Here is an 11,713-nt window from a genome sequence, read left to right on the forward strand (position 1 = left end):
AAAAGAGCTAATTTCGGCACGTGGACATGAAATAACATTCTGTAGGTCAAAACAGACTGTTAGAGTATCTTTATCCTCTCTGTCTTTTTGGCGCTCTTGGCGCATTGCCGTCTTGTCAGCTATATGCTTTGTTTGATGGTATTCATCACTTTGGCCTACCATGTTTTGCTTTACGGCAGTCTCATATGCTTCACACTTATCACACCGATCCTTTTTACGGGTGTGAAAGCTAAGGTTGAACTCTGTGTTGAATATGAATCGGTAATAAGATTCTTTCACAGGTGTATTTCCATTCTCGTTGCATTTAAGTCTGTAGAGATCATACATCCTTGAAATATTGAGTACCGGTTCAAGGTACTGTCTTTCTGTGCTGGCACGACAGAAATGTGATTCAACAACAGGAAATGAACTGATGTGTGCCTTTACCTGCTCTTTCTGATTTTCATCTATGCATTTTTTGCATGCTTTCCCCTTGCATCTGATTTTGGCATGCTAGTCGTCTGATTTTTCTTCATGTGTGTATTATACACAGGTTTCTGGCTGATGGCAAGTGTGCCCAGATAAAACTGCTTACAGACTCTCACCTTTTCACCCTCTACATTTAGATAGTACTTAAATGAGTAGGTACGCTTTCTGTGTGGTTCATCACAGGTTTGTCTTTCTTTTTCTGTGCAGTCTGTAGTCATGGCTATAAAGTCATATTTCCTGTTTTGACTCAACTGGTAGAACTGTGTAAAGCATTTCTCCCTTTCAGCTGGGGTTACTTTCTTTGCACATTTGTATTTACATGACATACTACAGTTCTTCAAAGTTCTCACTTGTTTGGCAGAAGCCTTTTTATTTGCAGAGTTGACATGTTCCTTGCCCTCCTGATAAAGTTTCTTGCGGGTACATGCTTTCCATGTTGAAGGATTTGAAACACATCTCCTGTTTCTTCTTTTCTGAGTAGCCCCCAGCTCTTTAATTTGTAAACTGGTAGGTGCAGTCACTGGCTCGGTCACTGGCTCCACTGGTGCGGTCACTGGCTCGGTCACTGGCTCCCCTGGTTTGTCTGGTAAGACCCTAGGCCCTGCTGCATCTACCTTGTCACCTGCCTGGAGAAAAAAATACATTTGAAAAAAATACATATTTAAACATAATATTTAAATACACAATGTAAAAAATAGGCATGCAATAAATTCAGAAAAGTTTCTTATTATTAGCTCACTACCTCTGTAGCTCAAAACTAACCAATTCTGACTGATTCTTAGCTTTCCTCTCTCTGTTGTTCTTTGTCTTGGTATTACTGGACTGCTTGTTTCTCCCTCTGTCTCTAAAAGTCTGATTTTACATTGCTCCTTAACAACATTGCTCCTTCCCTCTTCTGCCTCAGTTTCTCTCCCATTCTCTGATGATGCTTTTTTCATATTTTCTTTGCCTGGTGCTCTCTTTCTCGTTCTCCTGCTGTTGTTTTAGCATTACTTTTTCCCCTCCTGGATATGTCAGGTTCATTACAAAAACAGACAAAAAATATATATATTTTTTAGCATGGTAAATGAGTAGCTACAGGCTACAATCATTCTGAAATCATTTTAATACTGAGGTAACTGCTTTAACGATCTTTCACATGTTCACATAACGATCATAACTTACTGTAACCGCACTATTTTGAGTAGGATAGGTTCGTTTTTTTTATCTTAGTGCTTGCCTCTTAATATCAGGAACTATGACGCTAGCGCTGCTGGCTAGCGTGGTGTCTAACTATGAAAACAATCTCATCAGCAAGACCTAAAACAAAACAAAAAAAAAGACTGAACTTGCCTGGAATTCGGGCTGCTGTCCTTGACAAGATCGTCAATAAAATTGTCAATCTTGAGGTTTCTTAAAAACTTCGCGTTGCGTGCCATAATCCTCACAGATATTGTGTGTCTGCGATCTTTCCTGTCGTCAAGGAAAAAGCCGGCGACACGACATATAAAGTTGATCCTGATTGGTCCTCTTCTGTGCATTCGAAGTGCTGATTGGCTCACGCAGATAGAACCTTATACAGCCAAGTTAGAGTTCGACTTTGTAGATAGAACCTTTTAGTTCCCTTTCGAAAGGGAACTCTACACTACGTCAGAATGACGCTATGGGGAACGCCTCAGGCGTGACAGGTGTCTGAAATCAAATATCAACTCACGGCAATCATGTTGACCGGCGACAGCCCGTGAATCATCAGCTTGATTGATTAACGCGCGACCAGGATGTATAAAAGGGAGCCTTGAAAACATGACAACATCTTTTCGTCTTCAGGGACTGTTTGTCTGTTTAAGAGAATATCGCTTTGAAGAGGCATTAAGAGCACGCACGGCTCGAGAGAGAGCCTCTTGTGCAAACTGTGAGCGTGTTTCATTTGAAGAAACGCTCCGCTCTCGTCTGACCCTTTTTTTCGAGGGAGGAGGGTCAGCATTTGAGCCCTATGGTGCACGCGATCTGTGAAATAATACTGTTGGGTGCGAGGCATTCACAGCCAGCTCCTGAGGGTGCTGGCAGTGTTCATTGAAAATATCTCTGCGCGCGTGCATCCGTGCACTTTCGGATGTTTCAACCTAGCACCTGTTGACTTTCTTCTCGAGGGATGAAAGCCAAATATATTTTACGGCTCGAATCTCGCGTTTGCCTAGGCAGTGTGTAGATTATGAGACCATAAATAATAATAATAATTAAAAAAGTATTGTCTGGTGATTATGGCTGCATTTAATTCTATGGAATTAAAATGATGGAATTTTATCTGACTTTAAGAAGTTAGATATTTTAATTCAGCCTACCATCCAGACCGTGTTTCACTTATCCAGTGTTTTTGGCTGCATTTAATTCTGAGGAATTAGAATGATACACTGCAGGTGTACTGTCTGGTCTTTTTGTAAAATGTTTTTGTGCGCAAATAACATTTTCTTTTGTTTGTTTCTCTTACAGACCGCGTCTCCTGTATAGAGTGACTGTCAAGGAGTATTTTCCCAAAACATTTTTTTAAAAATGATGTGGTGTTCAGGTTATCAGGTCAGAGGCTTCACCAGGCCTTCCTGAATATGAGCTCCCACATCCTGTGGCAGGCCTCCTCTCCTTGGAGAGTCATTCTGCTGAGGCCTCCATAAATACATGTTCCAACTATATAGTTCGGCAGTTTTGGTCTGTACTCTAGCATGTGTCAGGCTTCCTCTCCTTCGAGAGTTATCCTGCTGAGGCCTCCATGCAAACAGCATTACGGTCGGAGTTGAGGAGTGGCTCTCTGAGGGGGTGCCTTAGGCCCTTCACTCCATGAGCTCTGATGGTCCTACTATCTGTCAGGCCTCCTCTCCTTCGAGAGTCATCCTGCTGAGGCTTCCATGTGTACAGATGTTGCAGGTAGAGTCTTAGAAGTGTCCCCTCCCCCTCTGGGGAGGTGATTCAGGCCCTTCACTCCTTGAAGCTCTGATATATGTGCCAGGCCTCCTCTCCTTAGAGAGTCATCCTGTTGAAGCCTCCGTATACATAGTTAAGTCTGTAGCATGTGATAGGCCGCTTCTCCCTTGAGAGTCATCCTATTAAGGCCCCATGCAACCAGCTTTGCAGGTGGAGCTGAGAGGTGGCCCCTCCCTCTCTGGGGAAGGTGCTTTAGGCCCTTCGCTCCCTGAGCTCTGGTAGTAAATAAGCTAGTTATCATAGGTATGTGTGTTGGTTTCCTCTCCATTGAGAGTCATCCTGCTGAGACCTCCATATATATACAGTCATATGTGTTAGGCCTCCTCTTATTCAAGAGTCATCCTGTTGAGGCCTCCATGCCAACAGCTTTGTAGATGGAGTTTTAGAAGTGGCCTAGCTATATGTGTTATATATATAGATAGATAGATATACATATATATATAGATAGATAGATATACTACCAAATTGGTTCACAGTTGGAAGCATCACAATATTTTTTTATTTTTTTTTACAAATTGTGCTTGCAAATTGTAATATCCAAGGTAAACATGTGTAGTAATTGTGCAGTTAATTCTCATACTGTATGTTCAGTTTTTGAATATGTATCCTCTCCCCAAATTTGTCACTAATAAAACACAATAAAAATTATTTAACGAAAAGGCTTATATTTACCTTTTAATAGTTTGTTTACATCTACCTTGTAAATATTTTTTTATTTATTAAAAAGGTTACAATTACAACAACAATTCAAGTGTAATCTTTCTTTGTAAAAATTAAACTCCTCGAAATACCAGCACTTCTGAGGTACATTTTATTCCTCACAGCGCCACGAGACAGTGTAAACAAGTACAATGATCTGAATAAACTTGATGTGTTTTCTCGAGCTGATATGTGGGCGTTCACAGTTTGCATCGATCGCCTCAGTCATTTGCGTTTGAATAGCGCGCGCTCTCCGTGGGCGGAGTCACATTAAAAATAATTAGCTGAGATGAGAACGACTGACATCTCTTTCTTTTCATACAGATTACATAAAGAGAGAATATTTGATTTAGTTTTGAATTAGATCATTTAAAAGTACACACTTGAATGATTATAAAGATATATTGCTCATGCCTGGGTGAATAGTATTCGCTGAGTTTTGTTTAAATTTAGAGACGTGCTCCAAAAAAAAAAGTTCACCGAGACACACAGGCAGAAATCACACACTGTTTATTTTCTTTATTTTACAAAAGCACGATGTTTTTTTCGCTTGTAAGTGGGCTCATAAAAAAGTAGACATTTAACGGTTTATTTTTTCATATTTCTTAAGTCTGTATGACCATAAATGACGGAGAATTTTAAGTTTATTTTGCTGCTATGTGTAAAAAATCGAGCAAAACGCGCCGGCGCGTTTGACGACCCCAGGGGGTTAAAAAGAATATAATTTTCTGATTTGTCCCCCACAGACATCAGATGAGAGCACACAGTCCCTGACCCAGTCCAATACCACACAGTCTGGATCTCCTGACTCCCCAAATGTGCCACCACTCTGCACACCTGAAATGTCTCGCCGTACTCTTGCTCCAAAGAGAAGGGCTGAGCAAGATATTACTGAGTACCAGCGCTGTGTGCTGAACGCCATCAGTAACAACAAGCCAGACGAGGAAGAGCACTTTCTTTTAAATTTAGTTGGTGCCTTGAGACGACTTTCCCCACGCAGTCGTTCTGAGGTTAAACTCAAATTCCAACAAATATTACATGATGCAGAATTTAACAATCAATAAAAACACTATCATGCAGACATCAATGAACATACAGACAGACACATACACACACAAAAATAACATTTGAAATAGACACACCAAATAACTTCATATGTAAGGTAGTTTAATGTATTTATCAATCTGTACATGAACATTTATCATTAAAATAATTATTAAAAGCATTCATCTTTTCCAGTCATTTATTTTCCTCTTTTGATTTAGACAACTAATTTATTTTATTCGTTATGTGCAGCTTGTTAGTGAAAGGAAATATGCTCATTTTCGGAGGTTATGGGTGGCTCTTAAAAGAGCCTTTTTTAATTTTTAATTGGTGGTGGTCCTGGATGGTACTGATGACAGTGGTCCTGATGGTGGTGGGAGTAATTATGAGGCATTAGATGACAGAATGCTGCCATGCAACTTCACCTGCTAGAGAGGAGAAGTATGTGGTGTACCTTTGCCTTATTTCCAGTGCTTCCCTAGAGGCATTGTTGCTGCCTGCTCGCTGTATGGGCTGCATGGCAAACTGTGGCTCTGATGGCAGGGGGGCACAACTTACTTCCTCTTCATCAGCATCCTCATAACGTAGGAAATTGTGAAGGATGCAAGTGGCCTTCACCACTGCATCTGCCACTTTTGGTGAGACACCAAGCACTCTGTGGTAGAGTCTCCACTGGGCAGCAAGTATCCCAAATGTTCACTCCACCATCCGTCTCGCACGGGAAAGACGGTAATTAAACACATGCTTCTCTCTGTCGAGGTGTTTTCCTGGGTAGGGTCGGAGAAGGTGCCTCTTCAGAGGAAAAGCCTCGTCACCCACAAACACATGTGGCACAGGTTGGGGGTCTTCTGAACCTGGTAATGGTGCATCCTCTGGTAGGTCGAGCGTTCCGCCGTCACTGCTTTTCCCATATGCCCCCACATCCACCATCCAGAAAAGGTACCGGGCATCAACCACTGCTAGAAGGACTATGGAGAAGCTCCCTTTATAATTGAAATATATGGACCCTGTTGAAGTGATGTTGTTCAGGGAAGGGCATGTATTCCTGGACCAAGAGTGACCATATGTGACCCGTCACGGAAACCAGGGACACAAGTCGGCAGCACAACTTTCGAGCAAAATGAGAAAGAAGCGTTTTTTTTTCAAAATTGGTGATTTTCGTTTTTTTGCAGAATCTGTTAGTTGAGATCACGAAGAAGCCTCTCCATGTTTGAGATAGCAGTATTGGTATATTTAAAAGTGCACGTTTTGATTTTGAAATCGGCTTGTTTTTCGGAGATTCTAGCACGCAGTAGGGGCGTGTCATTCTCGGTGTGTATTTCCATACTGAATAAGCCGTGGCTACTTATTATGCAGCGCTCTGGCCGGCTCTATCTGATTTCAAAATTCAATGAACATGGACGCCAATAACATTACGATGTCCAGCAATCGATTTAAATAGTAGGTTAAATGGGGTTTAATTTGTCGTGTAATGAGATGTAGCCTAATACATGTTGTCAGTGCCAATACATAGATCCGCCCATTTAATTAACGTGTATATGAATGGTATAGTGGTAGAGCTTTCGCCAGCCGTGTCAGAGGTTGAGAGTTCGAATCCGCCCTTGTATGGATTTTTTTTTTTTTTTTCGCGCATAGTTTTTTTTCTCTCATCAAAACGATTATGTTCATCAGTGGTTGTATATCAAGCAGGGACACGAATAGAGAGTATCCGGGATTTTCTCGGAGGAAACAAACGGCAGCTGTAGTGGGTGAGGATTAATCAAGGCGGTGATTGGGACACGTATCCCCTAAGGGGAATTATAAAGGAGAGCGGTAGGAGAAGTGGGAGAGGGAAGAGCGGCAGGAGAACCGAAAGAGAGAGAGAGAGAGAGAGAGAGTGCAAGCAAGCAAGCAAGCAAGTGAATGGATTTGTCAGAGGAAGAGAGTGCTCTTGTGACTGTGGCTACTATTATCTGGGAAGGAGTTAAGTACATGCTTTATATCTACTAACAAAGTATACCATCTGCATTCATTGGAAGATATCAGTGTGCTAGTCTGTGCTCACCTGCATATTTACCTTCTGCTGTGTCTCCGAAGCTGGTGTGTTGGGGAAATGTTTCTTTCATATGGTACACACAGTTCAACCAAAGTCACCCCTTCTCGTTAAAAGCTGTGGATCTGTGGGCCCCGGTTGGATAGAGTGGAGGCTTAAATTCACTGTGAGGTATTGTGAAATTGCAGTGTATGAACATTGAAGGGTGCACGTGTGAAAATCTGAAGTGTTTGATGCATGCACGAGTGTGGGGAAGGTTGAACTTTACCGCCACTCACTATCCTTACTGGGGATCGTACTGCCCTGTGGAAGTGTAGGAACTATTCTGACCCACTGTGTGTACAGATTTGTACAGGTGTTCCACCCACCATTGTTGTTTGGAGAAACGGGGACATCCAGCTGCTTCCTGTCTGTTATTATTAATCTATTCTGAGATTAATTATTGAAGACTGCTGTATCTGGAGTTCTCACCGTTGCTCTGGTAGGAGGTATTCTAACTTACTGTGTGTACAGCTCTGTGCAGGTGTTCCACCATTACTATTCTGGAAACGAAGAAACCCGGCGACTTGCGCTGCTCCGAGCCTGCTTACCGAAGATCACCGTATTCTGAGCCTCTGTCGTCGTCTTGGAGAAACGGAGAAGTTTCACCAGTGACGCCACTCTGAGCCTCCTTATCCGAAGACCGCCGTCTTCTGAGTTTCCACTGTTGTCCTGGAGGACAAAGGAGTTACACTACTTACGCCACTCTGAGTTTCCTTATCCGAAGACCGCCGTCTTCTGAGCCTCCACTGCTGTCCTGGAAGACGAAGGAGTTCCACTACTTACGCCATTCTGAGCTTCCTTACCCGAAGACCGCTGTATTCTGAGCCTCCAACGCTGTCCTAGAGAACGGAGAGATCCAGTCACTTCTGCTGCTGTGAGTCCCCTCAGCCGAATACTGCCACATCCTGGTCCGCCATCGCTGTCCTGGGGAAACAGAGAGATCGAGTTACTCGCATGGCTCTGAGTTCACTTATTTGAAGCTGTTGTATGTTGAGTCCTCAACGTTGCCCTGGAGGACAGAGAGTCCCGTTACTTGCATTGTTCTGACTTGCTTATCTGAAGACCGCTGTATTCTGGGCCGCTACTGCTGTTCTGGAGAAACAGAGAGAGACCGAGTTACTCACATGGCTCTGAGTTCACTTACTTGAAGACTACTGTATGCTGAGCCCTTACCGTTGTCCTGGAGAATGGAGAGTTTCAGTTACTCACATCGTTCGGAGTTTACCTACCTGAAGTCCGCCATATCCTGAGCCTCCTTATTCAAAGATTGTTACCATCTGGTCCTTTACCGTTGTTCTGGAGGAGAGAGAAGCCCAGTCACGCCGACTATCCTGAGCTTACTTACCTGAGGATTGCTACATTCTGAGTTTTTACTGTTGTTCTCCGAAAGCTACTGTCGTCTGAGCTTCTACTACTGCAATAGAGAAGAGAGATTCAGCCCCTCCCACTGCTATTGTTTTAAGATGTTTTAATGTTCAATAAATGACCTTGTTTTCTTATGTCATTGTCCCGTCTCATGGTGTTGCCTGGTGCAGCTCCTCAGAGTGGTAGTTAGGAGGGGTGGTGTGTTGAGGGGATTTCTGTCCCACCCCAACCTGTGACATATACATTAAATAAAACATCAATTTAAATCATACTATCATTAGTTATAAATTCAATAAGACTTCTACCCTATTTATATTATGCTTATTTATATAAAAGTATATTCAATTATAAATGTGTTTGGATGTGTAAAATATCTTCAGTAGCTATCACTGAATCATAAATACCGGAAAGAAGTCAAATAAGATATGTTGTACCTTATATGCAGTGATGAATGTACGAAACTAACGTTAAATAAATAAATGTCTACATGTAGCCTACAATTTTGAGTCACTTGTAACATTAACGTTACTTTATTTGAGCTTTTTTCTGCTATTTTACTCCTAATCCCCCCATAGCTGTTTACTGATCGTATCTGATGAAATAGAACGGTTAAGATAAAAATTTGGACACATGCTGCTGTCCCGAGAATTTTAGGTTTATTTCGCTTCCCCCCCCACCCCCACCCCCACACCCACACCCACACCCACACCCACACCCACAATGGTTGTCTATAGCCCCTTTCACACAGAGATTCCGGAAAATACACGGATAAAGTGACCCGGGATTTGACCCGGGTTCGTTTGATTTTGGTTCATTCACACTGCCAGTGATTTTCCGGAATCAGAGAGTGCGTTCACACACAACCCGTAAAAATGCCGTAAAGACACGTGACATCGATGTGACTTGTAATCTCAGCAGCGTCTTAAGTTTGCTTATGAGCTGCGATCTCTCTCTCTCTCTCTCTCTCTCATAAAATTGCGCTTTACGTACCGTTTCACAGCTGGCGAACGATCCCGCGCTTCAGCGTCATCACTACGACACAGCATTATTACGGCTTTTGTTCACACAGCGCGCGTTCTGGGACTGAACACGGCAATGTTACTAGGTCCCGACCCGGCATCGATCCCGGCATAAATCCCGGGTCGAGTTTGCGTTCACACAGAAGGCGCGAAATAAACCTAAAATTCTCGAGACAGGAGCATGTGTCCAAATTTTTATCTTAACCGTTCTATTTCATCAGATACGATCTGTAAACAGGGCTTTAAGTGTAAAATACCGAACTTGTCCTTTAACGTTACAAAAGACTTTTCATTTTCAGCTCAATAACAAAAACATTTTACTTGAAATAATTTCGGAGTAGCCTTATAAGTTATGCACTTACCTCAGACAAATGCAAATACGTTCTTCTGAGCTGATGGCCTCCCGGTAGTTTGTGTCTCTCTTCGAAATAGAAGGTCCAATTTTCCGGAAAAACATCTCAAACTGTGTCCTGCTCATCCGAAAATACTCCTTGAACCGGCTGCCGTCCAACTTTAGTTCTTGGACCAGACGATGGTACTCTACGAGATTGTCTGAAAGCCTATTTGTTCAGCGCTGAGGTTTCCTAAGTGCGTTTGAACGCTCCATCACGTGAACTGCGCCTGTACAGGAAATGCAGCGCGCTGCTCAGTTGTTCGTGCTCAGAGTGTCACGGAACACTAAACGAGAGACGAGGATTCAAGTGCAGAGGAGATTTAATAAACAAACACAAACAAAGTACAAAAACTCAGAACTCAGATATCCAACAGACAGGAACATCAAGGACAGGTAACTCAGACAATGAACCAGCACAAGACTACAAACACAAGGAGGCTAAATAGGGGAACAAACAAAGGAGGGTAACGAGACAGACAGGTGGGACAAATTAACCAATAATCAGATAACAAGATGGGAGGGGCTAGACAATAGACACGAGCACATGGCCCAAAATAACAAAACACCCATGTGCAGCACAAGACAGGACAGGCATGTGACATTACCCCCTCCCTACGGAGCGGCTACCAGACGCTCCATAAGACCAGGGCGGGAAGGGAGGGACAGACCAGGGCGGGACAGGGGGGACAGACCAGGGCGGGAAAAGGGGAATGGACCGTTCAGAAGGCCAGGGAGGCACACAAAGTTTGGAAGTCCAGGGCGGAGCAGACAGTCCATCGGGCGGCCAGGGCGGAGCAGACAGTCCATCGGGCGGCCAGGGCGGAGACGACAGTCCATCGGGCGGCCAGGGCGGAGACGACAGTCCATCGGGCGGCCAGGGCGGAGACGACAGTCCATCGGGCGGCCAGGGCGGAGACTTTCCCTCGGGCGGCCAGGGCGGTGAAGACCCCTCGGGGGGCCAGGGCGGTGAAGACCCCTCGGGGGGCCAGGGCGGTGAAGACCCCTCGGGGGGCCAGGGCGGTGAAGACCCCTCGGGCGGCCAGGGCGGTGAAGACCCCTCGGGCGGCCACGGCACTGGAACTGGCACCACCGACTCAGGCACTGGAACTGGCACCACCGACTCAGGCACTGGAACTGGCACCACCGACTCAGGCACTGGAACTGGCACCACCGACTCAGGCACTGGAACTGGCACCACCGACTCAGGCACTGGAACTGGCACCACCGACTCAGGCACTGGAACTGGCACCACCGACTCAGGCACTGGAACTGGCACCACCGACTCAGGCACTGGAACTGGCACCACCGACTCAGGCACTGGAACTGGCACCACCGGCCCAGGCTCAGGAACTGGAACAGACACCACCGGCCCAGGCTCAGGAACTGGAACAGACACCACCGGCCCAGGCTCAGGAACTGGAACAGACACCACCGGCCCAGGAACTGGAACAGACACCACCGGCCCAGGAACTGGAACAGACACCACCGGCCCAGGAACTGGAACAGACACCACCGGCCCAGGAACTGGAACAGACACCACCGGCCCAGGAACTGGAACAGACACCACCGGCTCAGGCTCAAGAACAGACACAGGCTCGACGGCGGCCATCTTGTCAGGGGAAACAGGCTCGGCAGGCGTGACGTGAACAAGCTCGGCGGCCATCTTGTCCGAAGACACAGGATCAGCAGGCGTGA

The 11,713-nt window shown here is 44.9% G+C and overlaps 1 protein-coding gene and 1 long non-coding RNA gene across 2 annotated transcripts in view; one reads left to right on the forward strand and one right to left on the reverse strand.

Moving 5' to 3' along the window:
* Positions 1 to 5,347, forward strand: part of LOC309496138 (uncharacterized protein) — a 41,167-nt gene extending 35,820 nt beyond the window's left edge. The window contains exon 5 of the mRNA XM_082166156.1: positions 4,869 to 5,347. Coding sequence (XP_082022282.1) covers positions 4,869 to 4,879 — 11 coding nt within the window. The 3' untranslated portion in view covers positions 4,880 to 5,347. The remainder of the gene's footprint in view (positions 1 to 4,868) is intronic.
* Positions 832 to 2,288, reverse strand: LOC309496166. Its single transcript, XR_014205024.1, has 2 exons — positions 1,797 to 2,288; positions 832 to 1,090 (listed from the first exon to the last, which is right to left on the reverse strand). It is a non-coding gene; the product is annotated as an uncharacterized lncRNA (long non-coding RNA).
* Positions 5,348 to 11,713: the final 6,366 nt, after the last annotated feature.

This window comes from Leuciscus leuciscus (assembly GCF_965113295.1).
Source record: "Leuciscus leuciscus genome assembly, chromosome: 4".
Classification (NCBI taxonomy): domain Eukaryota; kingdom Metazoa; phylum Chordata; class Actinopteri; order Cypriniformes; family Leuciscidae; genus Leuciscus; species Leuciscus leuciscus.